General features: G+C 37.8%; 2 protein-coding genes across 38 annotated transcripts in view; one reads left to right on the forward strand and one right to left on the reverse strand.

Annotated features, from left to right (window-relative positions):
• The window catches only part of ROBO2 (roundabout guidance receptor 2), an 800,601-nt gene that overhangs the window by 774,060 nt on the left and 5,879 nt on the right, over window positions 1-20,662 (forward strand). For 10 of the 29 annotated variants that reach the window (XM_083735908.1, XM_083735915.1, XM_083735910.1 and 7 more), the window contains 2 exons: window positions 10,452-10,616; window positions 18,051-18,296. In XM_083735908.1, the coding sequence (XP_083592034.1) occupies window positions 10,452-10,616; window positions 18,051-18,296 (411 nt within the window). Of the gene's footprint in view, window positions 1-7,829; window positions 8,013-10,451; window positions 10,617-18,050; window positions 18,297-20,662 lie in introns of all 29 variants that reach the window. The other 19 variants (XM_083735907.1, XM_083735933.1, XM_083735929.1 and 16 more) reach the window with 3 other exon arrangements.
• Window positions 11,588-20,662, reverse strand: part of LOC310843814 (uncharacterized protein) — a 58,319-nt gene continuing 49,244 nt past the window's right edge. For 3 of the 9 annotated variants that reach the window (XR_014563659.1, XR_014563662.1, XM_083737582.1), the window contains 4 exons: window positions 20,158-20,258; window positions 17,842-17,925; window positions 16,261-16,394; window positions 11,588-13,849 (listed from right to left, as the gene is read on the reverse strand). Coding sequence is in view for 2 of the 9 variants with exons in the window: in XM_083737582.1 (XP_083593708.1) it covers window positions 17,895-17,925; window positions 20,158-20,258 (132 nt within the window). In the remaining 7 variants the exon portion in view is untranslated. Of the gene's footprint in view, window positions 13,850-16,260; window positions 16,395-17,841; window positions 17,926-18,693; window positions 18,871-20,157; window positions 20,259-20,662 lie in introns of all 9 variants that reach the window. The other 6 variants (XR_014563657.1, XR_014563658.1, XR_014563660.1 and 3 more) reach the window with 5 other exon arrangements.

Consider the following 20,662-nt stretch of genomic DNA (forward strand, 5'->3'; position numbering starts at 1 on the left):
TTAGCATGCACATAGAACATTAAGTAGTTGTTCAAATGTTGCTGAGCAGTAAAATACTATGATAAAGTGGCATCTTGCTGTGCCTCCATTACATCTTCAGCACTAAAATTAATTTATGATCAGTCATCAATTCATTTACATGTCGTTTTATGCGAAATCCATCCTTGCTGATGAATGTGTATCCCTAGATCCATTAAGCTAGAGTAAAATCTGTGCTTTATAATATGACCCTGCTAATTGTTGCATTACCATTTTTATGAGATACAAAATCTAGCAGGTCCCCTTCTCAGAGCTCATATTAAGCCATGAACACCTTATTTCCACTAAATGAAGTCTGCCACACTGCCTGCACAGTAAAATGAATGCTTAAAAAATAATAATTAAAAGGACAGATTTCCCTCCCTTGTGCTATGTGCTTGTGTGTTCTATATTACTACTTTCAGGTGCAACCCTGATTTATTCTTCAGAGGACATTACTGTGGTTCATTTACTTGGCCACTGACATTGCAATGACAAGGCAGGGAAGAAAGGTAATGTGTGCCAGTCCTTGTCACCATTGCTGATGTCATTGCTTCCTGTGGCTAATGCCAGTGCAGTGCTTAAGAAGTAGACTCTCTTGCGTAGCCAAATCATTAAAACATTTCACAGATGCCACAAGCAGTCTTTTAGATAACAATGCTAAACATGTTATACCACAATTTAACCGCAACTTGTCTGGCAAGAGTCCCAAAGTAACAGGTGTTTGTCCTTGTTTCAACTTTTACGCTGCCACAATTTCCCATTTTTAAAAAATTCATCCTTGACCAAAGGAGGGCCAGTCTATTTTAAAGCATAGTATGGCCCAGATATAAAACAGAAAGAAGAAAAATCTGGCCACTGCTAATATAGATATAGTCAGAACTTCTGGCAGAATGAAAATGTTATGTGTGGGCATTGTTTTATGAGTCTTCCTGTTTATGATGATAATAAGCAGCATTTCAACCTAAAGCACATCACTGCAGCTTTTTAAATGAGCCAAAAGAAGAAGGAGCATTTTTCCTCTGGCAGGAGACTTGGTTCTATGCTGGATGTAGATGATGGGTGAAGCACCCCTTCCTTTTTCCACCAGCCTGCTCACTTACCTGCACACACTTCCTTGTCACTTGTGGCTAGGGCTAGGGTTAAATACAAGGCTCTATTACTCTTTCATTTGTCTTTTGTGTCTTTATAGTACATTGGGGATCTAATTGTATAAAAGACTCACTAAAATATTCAGACTGCAATTATGGCATATTGTCACCTCGTAAATATGTCTACCACATTAAATAGCAAAACGCAGACAAAAATTGAAGTTGCATTAAGCTATTAAAACAAAGTGGGGGGGGGCAGCAATCGCTAAAGTGAAAATAAAGCTTTTTGTCTTTCTTTTGCTGTGGAAGTTCTATGAAAGATAGATTTATTTTGAGATAAACTGAAATTTACAGGTTTATACACACACATCCCCATGTGTATGTAGCACTGAATTCAATAAAACATAATTCACATTGGGCTCTGTCAGACCTCTGTCCTATGACAGCCATAGATTATGAGGTGCTTTCAGTCTCAGTCTATCCAAAACCAAGAGCTTCATCCAGCACCTTGGAGACTGCAAAACATGTGCAACCAAGGCCAGAATTTGAAGGACCATAAAATAATTTGTGATTGTAAGATTTATTTTCCTCTAGATTCCAGCAGCTTAATAGTGCACTGTGCATGTGTGAAAGTATAGCACAGGTGTAGAACCTTTGACTTGGACCTCAGTTTATGTGGCCCTTGACACCACCTGAAGCTGTTCCATACTTATCAGAGTCCCTTCCTTTCCGTTTGGTTTCCACCTTATTTTTCCTGGCTTTTTGCCTCTCAACCCCATGTGGTTTCAGAAAAATTGGAAGGAGCAACATTTTATTTGATAAAAATACTTTAATTTTTGTTTTACTTGTTTCCTGGTTTTATGGCTGGGAGGGAGGGGTTCTGAGAACAAATAAGCAGGCTTCTGCTGTGTATGTGTTTATATAGCACACTAAAGTAGAAAGGGATTATTTCCACTTGCTTTCCAGAAAAGTAGCAGAATCGACCCATTGTACTTTTTAAAGCAAAAACACACAAAAAATAACTTTTCTACTTATTTGAGAGTAACCCATCAAATCAAGCAGGACTAATTTCTGCATAGACCATGTAGGACTGGAAATTCTAATCTGAAGAAGCCAAGGCAAAAATTTAAACAGGGTCATATGCATTCCAGATTAGTTCATCCAGAACACTTTTATCTTTGGCTTTTTCCATCACCAGTGTTTGTTCCACTTACTGCTTGCATGTGTACCCTCACTCATGGGCGTAGCCCAGGGGGGCAGTTCCTCCCCCCTAAATCAATTAAAAATACTTCGCTAACTGACCAGTCGCATCACAGATAACTCGGTTCTCAAGAACAAAAAGGTTGCCCACTTCTTATGTAGAAATAGGTCACAAAAACCAATGCAAATGAACCCTGTCAACTAATTTATCTATGCCCTTCTGAAATGGTAGAACATGTTGTAACTCTGAGGTTCGGTTTTCAGTAATGTTCAGTAGTGCAGCCCATGGGTCTCTTTTTCAGGATATAGGTATGAACATACCCTGCCTGTATTCTGATGTAATATGGTTCCCAGCTTTGTAAAATCATAGACATATCATTGGTTTTCATGTCTTCTTACTGTCATGATAAATTCTGTTGCAACATAGCATCCATTTAAGGCCAGAGTCTTCATATTTGAAGCTGAGGTGTATAAAATCAATTCTTTCAAGTAGAACCACTAGAAGATAACTGCACCTGAATAAAAAGACTAGTATTTAAAAGAGTGCAGTATAGATGCCTATTACTGTTTCATGGGCTTGTTAGCTTCAAGAAACAGAATGCTAAATGTGAATAAGAATGACATTCATCTCTTTTTTTACCTGCAAAAACATCTGGTAATACTAAGGTCCAGGAACAAACTTGTGAGTCTAGCCCCCACTTCCTCTTTTATTTATAACTTTTTGATTGCTTCAGCACCTTGAAATTTTTATGGAAAATAAAGAGAGAATTCAGCTTTTTCAAATAGTGGATTTTGTTCTAGATAAAGTGCTTACTGCTGCTTTCAGCAGGAGGAAAAAATTGCAGCTGACAGACAGCATGGGAATTCAAACAAGCTATTGGAAAATAGAATGCGCTGTATTGTATGAAATGGACACCTGCTTCGAGCCTGTTTCATCCTGTTTGAAAAAGGCACAGCTGATCTGTGACAAAATTAGATCTGGAGTTTCCTAAAGCCAGATTTAAACCAAATTTGCTGCTCATCCTTGTGCTCAAATTTTAAGGGAACGTTAAAAGAGCCCTGTTGGATAAGAGCAAAGACCTATCTACTCCAGTTTCCATAGTGGCCAACCAGATGCCCACAGATAGGATATGAGCACAATAGCCCTCTCCTGCATTTCCCTAGTGACTGATGAGGCACAGTACCTCTGATCCTGAAGGCATTCATTATGATTCATTATGGCCGTACCCGTTCCTACAATTATGCCCTGTGAATGTGTCTTAACTCCATTTTAAAGCAATCTAGGCTGGTGTTGCATCTTCTATCCTTCAGCTTTATTGGTTGGTATTGGGTTCTAATATTATGAAGAGGGAGAAAATTGTCTTTCAATCTGCTTTATCCTTACTATACACACTTTTAAAACCATCTGTTATGATGCTTCCCCCAGCCCAAAGTAAAAAACACATTGTAACCTTTTCTGATGGGGCAGTTGCTAAAGCTCCTTCATAATTTTGGTTGCCTGTTTCTGCACATTTTCCAGTTCTACAATTTTTTTTGCAGAAACCAGAACTGTATTTAGTAATCAAATAACTGCTTCATCGTAATTTGTATAAAGGCATTGTAATATTATCAGATTTATTTTATTTTATTTATCCCTTTCCTTATAATCCATGACATGGAATTCACTTTTTCACAACTACTTATTTGAAATTTTTATTAAGTTATCCACCATGATTCCAAGATCTTTTCTAGCCAGTCACCACCAAATTAGGCCCTTTCAGTGTATATGCGAGTTTTGGGAGTTTTATTTGCTCCAGGGTGCATCACTTTACACTTTCACTGAAACTCATTTAGCAATTTAATACTCATTCACACAGTTTGGAAAGATCCTTTTGAAGCTCCTCTTGATCCCTTATTGTTTAATCCTTGAATTATATGGTGTCATCTCCACTACACTGCTCACTCCTGACTTCAGATCATTTACAGAAAAGTTTAAAAGCACTGGTCCTAATACAGATGGCAGGCAAAAAGAGAGTTTTGACAGGCCTGTAAAAAAATTCCAGGAGGCATTCTGTACATCCCTATATTGTCAACAGGTGCCTCCTAAAACAAAATTCGGAAATAATTTGCAGATTCCTCCTCAAGCAGATCATTGGAGGGACTTTGAGTGAAGGAAGAGACTTAAGTGAAGCTAGAGAATATTGGGGGCGGGCATGTTGTGCCTCCCCTAATAATTCCTGATTTTAAAAACTGCAGTTAAAAACAATCATCTGGTGATGTCTTGTTAGTGTGGGTTAGCTACAAATATATATAGTGTCACTGCAGGTTAGAAAGGGTTTTCTGTATGTTTTAAAGAAGCAACAACAACCCAATAACACCCAATGAAAATCAGAGCTTATTGTTTAAAGCTGGACTACAGCTCCCATCACTCCCATCCATTGGCCACACTTGGCTGAGCCTGATGGGATTTGAAGTCTAGCAACACCTCAAGTTTGAGCTTAAACTACTTCTAGACTTACTCCCTTTTAAGTCCCTTTTCAAAACTTGGATATTAATCACAAGGTCTTGTCTTAAGTAAACCAGCAAAGCTGCAAATGGCTGTTTAATATAAAAACCAGACTTTTCCCATTATTTCCTTAATAGATAGCTATTACTCCTTTTCAAAAAAGAGTAATTTTGGAGGTGCACAAGACATGAAGATCATCTACATGAGTTTGCTGACACCTCTAACATTTGCCATGCTGTATTATTGTCATATTCCTGAGTCTAATTGTCATCTTTTCTGCCATGTATAATTTTAAAGTGATTTTCTTTTAAATGGGTTTATATATAATATTCATATGAAAATATTCCCATATTTTCTGTAATGTTGCAGTTCATCTTTCTTTCCCACTCTGTCCAGTTGAATTTCTGTCTTCCAAATAATCTTATAATCTTATGAAAACAGAACCATATGGGTTCACAGTTGTGCCATGCTGTCCTGCTAGAATACGCTACACCTAAATGTCATAGTAAGCACCTGAACCTGGGTCAGAATGGTCTGATATTGGTTCTATCAGCCTTAGTTGGTGGATTGTGGTACTGCATAAGGGCAACCCAACAATGTTGTCTCACAGTAATAGCGACTATCCCCATCACCAAAGGCAGTTTGGGCCTTCTCACAAAAAACAAGCTGTTCTTTTGGGTTGTCTCTCACAAACTGCAGGGACATTTCTGATTGCCCTGATGGAATTCCTATTTCTGACACTTTAAAAAGAGCTGAAATGTGCAGTCTGATTTGACAGTGCACTTAGTTGTGTCTGTAAAGTTTTTGACAGTTCTGCTCTCCAGTAACATCCCTCGAGTAGTATCCCGCATTATTATATCATACAAGGGATTTTGGGAAAGGATGAGTTGCCTCCCTGAACTAAGGCTATGACACCATTCTTGTGGAGCAACTCACAACATTGCTGTTAATATTATTCATACACACACATACACCAGCTGATTCATCACGTTCTGCAGTCCTTGAAAAAAAATATGTAAGGAAATACATTAAAAGAGTGTGTGTGTGTTTACAGATATATAGACATACACACAATATAACGACCTTTAAGCAATTCAGAATATCAACATGTTATAATTTAGATCTTGTTTTCAATATGCAGCTTATTATTGTAAACAGGCTATGATCCAACAAAATATCAGTTAGTGTAAGAGATCTGTGTACATAGTCAGCACTTTGTTTTCTGTTTGGGGTGTATTTTTTAAAATGAAAATCAGTGCTGGTCTCTTCACCAGTGGGAAATGCTGCAGCAAAAAGAGCAAGCAAAGTTCATGTTTAGGTAATTTCCTTGCTTGCTGAGTTGTTGTTGTTGTTGTTGTTGTTGTTCTAGTTACATCCCACAAAACACCTAAACTGATTTTCATTTAAAGTATACATGTCCTGGTTACAGAACTCCTAAACCTTTTTTTCATTTAAAGTATATATGTTGAGCAGTTGACATTCTTTCTTCAAATGATGGTCACCAAGTCAAATGAAGCAAGGCTTGTTTTAAATGATTATCCTGAACATTTCTATACACAAATAATCAGCTAGCCTGTTGTAGTGATCTCTGTTCAGAAATCTATGTAGTTTTACTTTTTAAGAAATGGCTTTTTCATTTTTTCCCCCAGCTTGCCTTAGCTGTTATCTTGCCTTACCTACATCTGTCTATGTCAGGCAGAGTCAATTTGGAAAGTAACAATTTTATTTGTGCCTCTGGCAAGCAGAATCAAATTGTCAGTCTCTGTTGCGCTTAACCCACTTTCAGCCTGTCAAATCTCTGTCGACTCCTTCAGCTTCTGTTCTTGTATCTTGGAGTGCAGAAACTTGTTTATTACAGCATACCACTGCATTGATGCTAAAAGATTTGGTCATTCAAGCACTGCAAACTATTTTCATTGTTTTGGAAAGCTAATTGGCACCAAAGCTATTTCCTATGGTTTTGTATAGCACGGATGTTTTGAATTGTCACGTAGGCATCCTGTGCTTCTAGTTTCAGACTAGAAGTTTGAAACTCTGAGATGCCCCAAACAACTTTTATAATCATTGTGCTCGTTGCAATGGGCTGGCTGAAAATATCTGTGTTTTAGAGTTTGGATAAACTAGTGACTAGAGCACCTTTACTTTTAGTAGTGGAGTAGAAAAGGGAATGTCATCAGATGTAGCTTTTTTCAGCACTTTCAACAACAAACCAACATCTGCCCTATTTACATCTTCCATTTCTTCAATTAAAAGTCTAAATGAGCAGGAATTCCCAGTATGTGGCGAGACTTGAAAATCCTCAGAACTTGAACATTTTTGAATAGTGCCATTTGCAGCCTTATCTCAAGAGTGATCTGTAACTTTTCACCTTGAAGACTAGAGGCTGAGATTTTAATTCCAAACTTTAAGGCCTTGAATTTTTATACATTTTATATATCCCTGAAAGCAGATTGCTCATACCTGGAAAAGCAAAATGCAAAAGGAAAGATTCCATTTGACTGGATTTGCCTCATTCCTGAATTTTCTACACACAAAACTTACTCGTGCCACACTAACCTATGGAAGGTAGTGATTAAGGGTGGTATACAACTAAGTTTTATTCAGAGTAGACACATTAAAATGAACATGACTAAGATATGACCATTAGTTTCAGTGGGTTTGCTTTGAGTAAAACTTAGTTGAATACCACAGCAAGTAAAGAGTTTAAAAATTTAAGTTTAGGACAGCAGGTACCGGTAATAATTGTATGATACAGTGCATTCATGTTTTTCTTATTTTGAATTCTGAGATAAGAAATGTCCACTTTAAGATCCTTCATTAAAAAAACCTGACAAAATCTGAACTTCTCCATTGGCTGAGATCCATGGTGATGGGGAAAACTGCAATGAATTTTTATCTGAATTTCCCTATTCTAGAAATACAAAATTGAGATTTGAAAGTAGAAGGAAAAGAGGTTTTTTAATAGCCCTTTGGAATTTACATAAGTTAAGATATTTCATGTGTGCAACTCACTAGCCCCCTACATTTGTTTTTAGGTTCACTTGTAAATGGATGGGGTTCTGCGTCTGATGAGGACCGTAACTTTTCTAGTCATAGATCTAGTGTAGGTAGCTCCTCAGATGACTCCATCTTTACCAGCGGCAGTTTTGCACAAGCTCTGGTTGCAGCAGCAGATAAAGCTGGGTTTAGGCTGGATGGAACCAGCCTATCAAGAACAGGTTTGTAGACACAAAGCTAATGCTTTTTGCATGATGTGGGCCTCTGTCTTTTCTTTCTTCCTCCTTTCCTAAGAAAAGTAAAACCTCAGCATAAATATGCCTAACATGCATATAAAGCAGATGGTTTGTTTCTGCCTGTTAGGTTTTTTTGTTTTTTGTTTAATAGTACTTCAAGCAGAAACAAAGCAGTGCAGTGCACAGACATTTTAACACTTCTCTTGACTCTGCTATGAATTTACTGACACCGACACATACTGCCTTTTAATACGGCCTCAAGGAGACTGCTAATTTTGCCATGCAATTTTTGATGATTTATTATTTGCAAAACCTTCTCACAATCAATAATATTTCTTGTGAAGAACTGCACACTTAGCTTTTATCTCCATTACTGCTTCTCTTTTGCATCTCTCTTGCCAAATGTATTTTCTGGGAAGACTGTGAGCATGGGGTGAGTTGGTGAAAGTTTATCACTCTAACAATGCAACAGTTTAACAGCTTTATTAAATGGTTGCCTTTTAAGGCACTTAATCCAATCATTTATTGTGTCTGACAGCAGGATTATAATTAAAATTGTATCAAGGACAGCATCTAGTTATACAAATTAGTTGCCTTGCTTAAACAAAGTGACTCTGATTTGGCTTTCAAATGCCAGATAAAGGCAACCTTATATTTTATTTTTTCTGTGCTTACTTCTCTTTCCTTCTCTGCAAAAAAGATGAGTCAAAGTACATAAAATGCTTAGAAGTAGGCTATGGTTGTGTTCAGATCATAGCAGGTGCATTAAGGAGGCAGAGGGTACTTCCTAATGGCAGATTGGGGACTCTGTAGTTACTACATGAAAGTTTTGTGCAGCTCCTACACAGTGTTTCGCTCTGTGTTATTTTCCAATTTGTTCTATTTCCGTGGAAAACTGAGTAAGTAAAATTCCAGCAAAAATACAGCCAGATTAAATGAGGAAGGAATATGGGATGACATTTTGATGGGGATCATGTCATGTGGATGCTGCACAAAACTTGCATGAATGAGCAGCAGAGTCTCCAGAGTATGGTGTGGAAGTGCCCAGAGATACATTTAGAGCAGTAGCTCCAGGCTACTCTTGGGCCTGTTTATAACACAAAGGGATTACTACACAGATCAAGAAACTTCAACAGCATAAAAAACTCCTAACACCCACTATGTGGGGTGGCTGTCATATGGTTGTAAAATTTAAACCACCCTGTACATAAAACAGAGGGCTTTGTAAGGGTTCTGGCATGCATGTTTCTCCTACAAACATCCCAAGTGGTCTGTGTGATAGACTCTTGTAAGGGAGCAGTGCACTTGTCACTGAAAGCAGGGAGGAGGCAGGGAGGAGGAGGAAGGCTTTATAAGATTGCAATCTCATCAAGAACAATAAAGGACTAATATACTGTAGTATTCTACATAAATCCTAAGACCTGATATTAAAGTATTCTTAATCAAGTAGATTATTGCCAACAAATCATGTGTTCTTCCATTGGCTTTGAAAAACCGAACTTAATGTATGCTTGTTTAAAATTATGAAACCATTGTAAAAAAAACCCAAACCCTCACTTTATAGAAAATTACAAAAATTCAGCATATCGTAATTTCTAAGGTGTGGGAGCTGCAGGAGAGGAATCAGTTAAAATTTGCCCCCTTCCTCCTCCACTACTAGAGATGTCTTGTGGATCAAAAGTCTTTCCATGAGTGCTGGGGCACAAACTGGATTCCACCTCAGGTTTCTAAAATGGATGACATTGAAAAGAAAGAAAAATATACATTCTTACTAAAACTAAAACAGTCTGTGTTGCTTGGTTAATCTGTATTGCTTGGTTAATTTAAGCAATACATATAAATTGAGTGGAATAACTTTTTTTTGGCTGATGAACACTCCATTAGTACTGAAGGGAACACAACTGTCTCGTTAGACCTGGAAATGACAACTCTATTTGATTAGCCAATAGCTACCTTTTTCAATAAATATTAACATCTGCATGCATACAAAATAATGAAATATGGATACATCTTATCTGTATTAGCCTGTTCTTGAATGGTTTGGGCCCCAGAATAAATTGTCTAATGTGGTTACTTATGCAATAAAAATACAGCATGTGTTGGGCAAAGCTGAGGTTAGACTCCTCATCCAGAACACATGTTTTCTGCATAGAAGTCATGGTGCGTAAATGTTGCTTCCAATCTTTTTTTTAAAAAAACGCATTAGTTTCGCATTTCTGTTTAGCATACAAAAAAGATGGTCAGCAAATGGTGAAAATGTTTTTCAAATAAACTTTAACAGTAAACTCCAACACTGAGTTTGTCACTTTGCTGGTGCAAAGTCGTCATGAGTTTTCATATGAGGTGTTGCAAATAAAGAAACGGAAGCCTGTTAGAGCAGGCATGTAAGCAGAATAACGTATCAATTTCCATTTTTGTTTGTAGGCAAACCATATTCCTCTTCTCAGAGGCCTCGGCCAACCAGCCCCTTTTCTACTGACAGCAACACGAGTGCAGCCCAGAGTCAGAGGCCTAGGCCTACCAAAAAACACAAGGGAGGCAGAGTGGACCAGCCTCCATTGCCTCACCGTAGAGAAGGAATGACAGACGGTGAGTTCTTTGTTAGAATTCATTTCCATGTTAACTGTAAAATGGTACATTCCAAATTAGTGTACCAAGTTACATGAAAGTTTATATTAAATTGTGTTTGTTCCCTATTTTTGTCACATTTCTTTTCACAAGTATTTAGTTCTACATTCATAATATTCAAAATATATAGACTTCTACATAGAGATTCTCACAGTTCATTAATTATAATTTATCTTATACTTCTGTTTAAGACAGCAGTGAAAATGCTTTGTATGTGTTAAGATCTATGTTAAATATATGAAGTTAAAGGGGTCCATTATTTCTGGAAAGTTCCTGTCAATTTACTTCCCTCTCCTAACTACATAAATTGTGTCAAGTTTTCCATTAGGGCAAACTTGGTTCTACTAAACCATTTATTCATAGTTACCATAGTAGAAATTTTTTGTTTATAAGCAATTCAAACTTTTGCTGTAGTATCATACCAATTCAATATGTTCTGCATGTAACTTATTTCTCAAGTAACCTATTTACTTATTTCAACAATTTATTTACCACTTAACACTATAGTTTTTAAGTGATGTACAATGAAGTTACAAAAGAATAATATTACAGAATAATGTTGCATTATATTTAATGGATCCAAATGTCTGTCTCATATGCATATCCAAAAAGAGCTCATCTTCTTATATTTCCACCAGATATGCATGAATATGCCACTTATTTATCAACCCTCCAACATGCATCTCTCTAATTTGAACAAATTTGTGGTGTTAAAAATGCACAGTACAGTATTTTGAAATTACTCTCTTTTAAAGAACTGTAAGTTGGCATGGCAGGACCATAAGGAAAGCCAGACTTCTAGATTTCATTTTGTTTTTGCACCTCTAGCATCGTTTCCCTTTTAAAACAAACAAACATCTTTTCTGTCACTGTTCTGTCTTGATAAGTAATTGATACATTTCTCATAACAATGTTTTGCTCTACTACCTTGATTATCTCGAAGGTGGTCAGTTTATTTTCCATTTTCTCATCTCTCAAATTTCTTATCAAAAAACATTTTAATTGATGATAGTGAAACCAAGATGGATGTTGTGATTCCATTTCACTTGCTATTTGTTACTTTCAAGTCTTTCAGTCAGTGTTGATGTTAGATCTATGTCAGGCTATGAATTATGGCTGGGCTATTTAGCCAAGCATTAGTTTCTCCTACTGAGCTGTGAAATCCAGTCCTACCAGGACAGCAAAGCAATATTATATGAATTTATCCTCACATATATGTCAGATGACATTCTGTAACTTAGACTTAATGTAGGCTGCTTTGTGTTATTTTAAAATTTCAGCTTCATTCCGCAGCTTTTGACAAGGTTTTGTTCCTTTCAAAATCATAGGATTACACATTTGGTGCTCGTTCAAACAGTAAATAATATTCACACTGTTGTTTACTGATACAACCACAAAATGTGGGGGAAGGGTGGAATTTGGTCAGTAACTTACTTTAATGTTCTAATATATTTTATAACAAAAAATAAAGAATGACCAGTTTTCCAATAAGTCCTGTGGCACCTTAAAGACTGGGCTCTTGTGCAGCGTTTTAGGCTAGAATCTACTGCACAGATGCATTTCCCCCCGCCCCAAACTAGAAAAATACTCCAGGTTTGGTAGGACATGTGACCAAGAAGAAATTTGAAACATAATGGCAGCTTGACATCCTGAGCGACATACTAGTTGTCCCTAACAACCCCACCTTGGAAATAATTGTGGCAAAAATATGAATATGGGAAATTACTGTAATGCAGATTCTATACCAGCAAGGACCATGATTTTGGTGTCAAATATTCCACTGAGACCTCCACCCCTATTTCTTGTTCACTAGCTGTGATGATACCAAGATATAGTTACAAATAAGGCTGCTGAAACAGTAAAACCACCACAACATGGGTTTTACCAATATTTTAATGTCTACAATCAGGTTGAAAATGTGAGCAGATGAAGGTGTGTGAAAAATTTGTAAATGGAAGTGTGTTGATAGTCCTTGGCAGCTCATTGATACAGCTGACAGATAAGGATGTCAATATGCCATTTTTAGGAACATCTGTAATATTACAAGGCAATGTGCAAGTTGTTATTAGATAAAGTAATATAAATAGAACTATCATGTAGTAATCAATAGGTCAACACCACAACAGGAGTAAAAAATGCTTGAGACTATGCTGCCTAACAGCAGTGGACATTGGTAAAAAGGCTGTGAAGTCAAATTTTGCATGTAATGGTTGGTAAGCTAAACGTTTTTTGTACAGGTGGTACATCTGTAGACTTTTCTGCCCCACACGCCATAGCTATAGCGACCTCACCAGTCTTGAATCTGTCACAGCTATAGATCTTTAAATAAATCTCCTCCCAAATTATTGCTGCTGCTATTTGTACTGTCAATGTGCATCAATATCAACTTTCCTGTTCTGGTACCGAAAGTATGTTGCAGTTATATCAAAGCTGTTTTTGGTTCAGTCCTGGAGCACATGAAGCAGACATTACTTCCCCAAAGGCACCTTCTAATTTACTTACGAGATGTTTCTCGCTGTGTGTTGCCTGAGAAGGGGGATAACCCCTTCAATTTGTCAACTAACTCACCGATACTGCACTGGCATTCATCATGTTTTTAAGAGTACTTGCACAGTTTCTCAAATGCCAGTGACTTTTCCGAATTGATATGTCATCCAGTTGTACTAAATTGATTCCTTGTTTCATGTGTAGGGGTTCTGACACGCCACAGGTATAGTAGCAGCAATGATTGTGGAACTATTACACTGTCTAACAAAACCTGTATTGTACAAATCCATTCATTGCCTTGTTTTGTTGCAACTTCCCTGACTGAATCATTTGCACTGTGATGACCATATTAACCTCAATCAAGTCCTCAATCAAGCTGCTTATTTCTCTCTACCTGCTAGCTATTGGCTGCTAGCTAACTATAAAGATGCAGTATGTCTTGAAGTTAAATGCAACAATGTTCAAACATAAAACTGCTGGAGGGCGGGACGTAGTACTTCCCTAGGAGATCTCTAACAATGGATATGCTTATACACAGTGCATGTTGTTACAACACTTAACGTGCAGTTTCACATCCATATGTTTACTAGGCCTACTTCCCTTCCTGCATTTTATCTTAATTTTTTCTAGACCACGTTCCACAACAGTTGCCTTTCTGCATATTACCATCACAAATTACACAGCAAGTTTTTTCATCTCTACACCATCTGTAATGATAAAACAGAACACAACAATTAATTTACAGTTGTTACTAGCTGTTACAGTATCACAATGTGAAATAGAACAAACAAAAGTGCTTTCACCTAGTGAATAGTTTTCAAACATTATCTTCCACATCTGCTTGCCTGAAGTAATATGGCTGCAATACCAAAATCATGATCCTTGTACAGAGCCCACTCATTTTCCATATTGCATAATGACTACTGCGACCTAATATGTAATATAGGCAATCACGCTGCTACTATACAGTATAGCAAATTTTGGCTTGTTTCAAATTTATTCCAGGACCACTGTCTTTTGGCGATTAATATCCATGTATATAAATCCTAACTATATACTTTGATGATAAAGGTCGCACTACATGTGAGGGTTCCCCCCTCCTCTTACAAACTGTCAGTGCTGGGCGGGGGGCAGCAATCTGAATTGCAAACTGGGAGTGACCTTTTGTCCGCCATTAGCCATCTGCATTGTGGAAAACATCACACTGACAGAAGTGAGACCTTTTCCTATAATGCAGTGCAAACGGCAAGCATTGAGGGGCTTATGTGAAGTGAGACTACAACAGGACTGAAACTCTCCTAGTCCCATGCTAGAGTTGCAATCTAGATTGGGGACAGGGAAATCTGCACTCAAGGGAAGGACGACCTACTTATGGAGCAGACGGTGGGAAATGGAGAGGAAGAACTGATTGTTAAATGCTAAGGACCTTGAGAAAGGTGATAAAAAAGCTGAACAACTTTGAGGGTGCCCAGATTTTTACTCCTTGAACTATGGCAACCCTACCAAACAACAGAACAAAAGGTAGGAAGGAGAGAAATTGCATTGACACAAAGCCCTTCAGATAGTTTGGAATGCAATCAGGTTGCCAAATACAGAAAGACTAGCATATGAGGAAAATAATCAGAGTTTCTTTCTGGCGATTTATGCTTTACTATCAACCATCCTATCAAAATCAGTGGCAAAAGTATTAGATTGATTACATTATAGACTGAGGGGCGAAGGGGAGTCAACCATATAATGCCCAAACATAGTCCAGTTCACAAGTAAACATGAAACAATTTTCTTTATTCACAATTTCTTTCCCTGGGTATCATCTGCAATTAATTGAGATTTCCATTAAAGTGCACTGCTAGAGAGTTAGCAACATTAAGCTCTTTTAAAAGTCTAAACTAATAACTGTTGTTTTCAGTCACACTGGGTAATCTCTCACACTGTTCACACTAATCCAAGGTGAGTCAAATGGGAACACATTTAGGCTCAGTTGAGGTTTTTGCTGTCACAAAATATCAGAATCCCCAGTTCCCTAATTACTGAATTGGGAGAAAAGCCACCACTCTCCAATAATATTACATTAATGTACTAATTGGCTTGCAAATTTCTCTTTCCAGAATTGTGCTGTCATTAGATGCAGCTTCTGATGACTTGGCTGAATTCCAACCAATGCAAGGAGCAGTCAGCAAATTCTAGGTGTTCCAGACAAATATGTTTTTACTGACTATATGAACCCCAATGGGGATAAAACCTCACTGAAAGAGAACAACCAAAGATAGTCATAAGATGCACGGAGCTCCATGCCAGAGCTCCATGCCAGAGCTCCATGCCCATATATTATGGTTCAGCATTTGTCGTTTACAGGAAATAATTTGACACGCCTTGTTTGACAAGTTACAAATAATATTTGCCCATGCACTGGAAACTCAGTTTACCCTCTTCTGTATCCTAAACTACCTTTTAAAGGTTGAATCCAAAAACCTATTCTGTCACTCTACATTTAGAATAACTAAGGGGAGAAAAGGAAAGTAAATTGAAAGACAATTTCAAAATGCACTGAAAATCTAAGTCACTGTAGTAATATATCATGCTATAAGAAATGTCTCACAATTTTGGTTGAAGCAACAAACAGACTCTTAAAGCACCACAGAGAAAAAACTACAAATTATTATGATCCTCTTCATGTTTACTTTACACGAGTGGGAGCAAGAATACTGACCAAATGAGTAGTCTATCCAGTAAATCTGTTATTGTCAAAGAGGTACTATCCACAAATCCTTTCACTAGAGGTGAAATGGGCAACCATTGGGACTGTATGTGGCTGCATCATATGGTGAGCCATTAGCCTGCCTATCATCCTTTCTCTCCAGGAGGAACCAACTACTACCTAAAACCATCAGCTAAAAGCATTTTGTTCAGACAAGCCTACCCATATATGTAGAATGTTGATATGTACTTTAATCTGTTTTTAGTTTATCATTTAATTTTAATTATCTTTCGAATGTCTTAAATGGTTGTTCTTCATGATAATTTCATTGTTCTATTCTTTTTGTTAACATCTTAATATTTTTTTTAATAACTCAAACAGCATATAAATGTTATGGTATAAATAAATAAATAAACTTACCTGAGGCCTTAGGATGCTAATCTGTCTAGTAAGATGTTGCAATCTGCAGTTCAGTGGCTCACCACATGGGGCAGCAGCACACAGGCCACCCCTAAGGTTTCCAGTTTGACCCTAGACAGCTCCTGCCACCAAACCTGAAAAACAAAAATATCTCAGAACCTCTTGGGCCCAACTACACGTGATGCTTTTTAAGTTACATGACACTTTAGGAATGCAGATAGCAGCTGTATGGAGACTCTCTGGGTGGGGGTTGTAGGAGGCAGGGGTGGAGTTTAAACCCTTTCCCCCCTCTGCTTCAGTTCCAATGCAAATCTTCACCCCCTCCATAAAGCTGCTATTTACATCAAGATGGAAGTTCCTCCTCGTATTAAGGTTAGTCTCCTCCAGGTGCACCATCCAGTCCCAGTGAGAAAGGGAAACTTGAATACAAGTGTACATTACTGGTGGCTAAATGTGTGAACAATTTTCATTGAAAACACTGCATATGAAGGGATATTAGGCAATATGGAATGTCAAGTTACTACCTCAATTGTTAAAGTGCTTGAATGAACGGCACAAGTGTTTTCAGCATTATATGAATCAAAGAGAAAATTGTCATGTAGGATAGGCATGGGGAAGATTTATTGTCTCAATTATTTTGAATAACTAATTAGACTGCAGACAGCTGCCTCCATGAGACAAAATGGTGTTGTCATGCTCCAAATACCCGAGTATCTGTTCCACCATTAGGGCTGGTTCACAAGTATTAACACCAGTTGTTTCTTTCCCATCCACTTTACTCCTACTGACCATCCTGGGTATAGATTTGTGTGCAGAAATATCAGCATATACCAAACTATAGATGGATAGAACCAGAAGACTCTTGATTCCCCATAGTCACATGTGGTTCCAACTATGGTACAGTCATCTTCTCAAAGATGGTCAAGAGTGCTGCATGGACAAAGAAATTAACTGGCATGCACATGTGAGAGTACTGCTATAGCCCCAATTCAGAAAAGGAAAGAACTATAAAGTTCATGCATAGAAAATATTTCACAGAGGCATGATTCAAAGCATTGCAAATCCTGTGTTTATCTAAGAGGATTTAGTGAGCAGTGGTATGTAAATAGTCTTGCATGTTTATTTTGAAACAGCATGGACAGAATGTTGGATTGCAACTAAGAAATGTTGAAAAATCGTGCTTACTAATGTTTCTTCACCATTGCAAGGTTCAAAAATAAAGGAAAACTCATACACATTTGATATATGTTATCGTGGGTATAGTTTGCTTGAAGTTAAACACAGGCTGGTGACTTCTTTTTTAAAAAGTAGTTTGCATTTGAAGATCCCCACCCTCCCAGAATCTGTTGTGTTATAATCTGGACATATTTAGAGCAATTTGCAAATTCACTCAACATTTGAGTGCATGTTAAAACTTCTGGAAAACCTTTCATATGAAGCCACTTTTAATTTAACTGATAGGGTACATGTGATCTGCATTTTGAATATATATATTTCAAAACTATTTCATAGCAAACAGGATGAAAAAGGAAACACCCCCCATCTACTGGAAATAAAAGCCTTTTTTTTTTTTTTACTGACCTTGTCAAGTGCAGCACAACAAAAATTACTCTTCTGGTGAAGGGCATGTTCAGTTATTTACAGCCAAAAACATCTAGCAATTGTCTAAAACCAAGTGAAAAATGTAGGATAACTATATTTTGTCAAGTCTTTCCAATCCTTTCATTTTCCGCTAAAATTTAAATGTAACTAATATGTCATTGAAATTCTGAGTCTATTCACATTTTTAGATCTTCCACCACCGCCAGACCCACCCCCTGGTCAGGGTTTAAGGCAGCAGATAGGCCCTGGCCAACGTGGAGGTTCGACAGAGAGAAAAGGAAGCTCTCTAGAACGACAGCATACATCCAGCATAGATGAAACAAAGAGCTCTTTGGATCGTCAAGCTAGAACGTCACTAGAGTGGCAGCGGCAAACCCAGGAATGGATAAGCTCCACAGAACTTCAAAGCCAGCAAAAACAAGCATTTGGATCAGGTGTGTAGTTGCACCTCTCAAAGTAGCTTAGGCAGTTTCCTAAATATATTCCATTATAAGATCCCCTACAGGCAGTTAAGGTCAAGGCTTACATTGGAACAGTCAAAGGATTGTTATTAACATTTGACCTTCAATGTTTGCTCCTGCAATGGTGAAGCTTTTGAATACACCTAAACTACTAAAATTCTGAACGCATGCCTTTGGGAGTTAATAATGCTGCTATATGCAGCAGGGGGGGAATGTACTTGACATCTTATGCAAGGAATATATACATATGGAACACACACTGGCTGTGAATATTTTTCTTTAACCCACTGGAATGGATTTTTGCATGCATATAGTGCACCAAACATCCTTACCTCCCACCTGTATTAACAGCATTCTCATCAGTACTCACATTTATGTCTGTAACCTTGCAAAAAGCTCGGAATCAAGCCATTTTGGACTCATAGGTGTGTGTGTTTTTTTTGGGGGGGGTTTAAAACATGGAACTTCTCATTGATAAACTCGGTGGGTGAAATCAAATGCTGCCATTTTGCTTGCAGAACAGCTTTTCATCCAGCAGACACCACTGCTAACATAATCAATGTAGGAATACTGGGTGAAATCCAATGCTGCTGCTGTGCTCATTGAAAAAGCTTTTTATGCAGCAAACATCTCCACTAATATAAGAGGTGAGACGATTTTTGCTGATTTCTCCCTGCCCCCTACAACTTTCATTCTGTTCTTTCCTGAACTATAATGTTTTGGATGGTTCTCTATTCTTTGGATCGTATTTTCTGCAGCAGAGGAAATCAGCAAAGATCACCACACCTTCTTCAACAGTAAATATTGAATGAACATGACTAAGGTCCATTAATTTGAATAGATCTACCCTGAGTAAAACTCAGCTGACTGTCACCCGTTATTCCTTTCCCCCCTCACACCAGCACTCAGAATCATTAAATGTCTTAACAGCTATTAGGTATTCATCAACAAACAATTCAAGTATTCTTTGTCAGCTTGTCTGTTGCATTCAGTTGTTCAAATGAAAAGATTTGGGGGAGGGGGTTGCAATCCTGTGGGCTCTAGGAGACTGTCCAAGAAACCATACAAAATAATGGATAGCCATCTCTGATTCCAGAGACAGAGATCTGAGCTTGCAGAGGGAGAACGATGTCTCCCTCTCTGACTCTATGAACCCTGCCAAAGCTGTGGCTCAACCAATGTTGGAGCTCAGATGCAGGTAGGGCCAAAAAAGGAAAGTATGCCAGGATCCTAAACCCCCACATTTCTCTGCCGCACCCCCAACCCAGAAGAAAATACTTTTTATTATTTGGAAACAATTTGAGGGACATAAGCTTTTAAAAGTAAAAAAGACAAGATAATTCAAACCTAGAACTGGATAGAGGACTGCAGAGCATTCCTACATTCTCATGTTCTTCCCCATTCCTTGTGGATTGCACCCTTTGACAGAACATGTGTGTGTGTATTTGCATACACACACACACACACAAACACACACACACACACACATGTAAGGATGGTTAGAACAGATGATCCACTTGATATCCTAGCACTTTCTTCACATACTGTTGGTGGTATGGTTTCCCTTCATCTTCCACCTTGTTTCTGTTTCTGCATAAAGTAACTAGCATAAATTGTGCCAAGTGAATTTTTTAGAATGTTACACTGACGGATCAACTCAAGGCACAACCTGTAAAGAATTCTGCCAAAACAAGTTTGAATTCAGCAGCTGAATAAGTTCCCAAATTCCAGCAGCTTCATTTATTTTAGAACAAGAAATTTGCCCTTTTTGCTGTTGGAACAGCAACTCTGCAAACTTCTTGAGTATCACATAATGAACACAACTGTAACTTACTTGTGGCAGTCATCTTTGATTCCAAATATGATGATGTTGGCAATTGCTATGACTGTTCTCCTTGGTTCATGCAGTGTTGGTTTTGTACTTTGAAATACTACCTAGGGCAAGATGACATATTGGCCAAATATGAACTCATTACCACCATCTTGGATTCCAACATGGTAACTTAACGCACTACTTCCTAGACTGGGAACATGAGTTTTCCGATGTGGTAGCAGAAATATATTTGCCCCTTGTGGGTAATGAGCTTTCTATATCACCAAAATCAAAAGATTTCATTGGTAAATTTGTACTGATATTTTAGGTTAGCTCCAATGCTTTGCTCACTTGAGAAGCACTGACTAAAACAATTACCTAGCTAAACTGTGTTGATTTAAAAGCCTCTGACCATATGGGTATGTCAATTTTCCTCTAAGCGGACATAGCTAATAACATTTGGGTGTGGGTAACTGAGTCAAAACTTCAAATTACACCACTCAAAGTGGTAAAAATATAATGATAA

This window comes from Podarcis gaigeae (assembly GCF_964106915.1).
Source record: "Podarcis gaigeae genome assembly, chromosome: 4".
NCBI classification, from domain to species: domain Eukaryota; kingdom Metazoa; phylum Chordata; class Lepidosauria; order Squamata; family Lacertidae; genus Podarcis; species Podarcis gaigeae.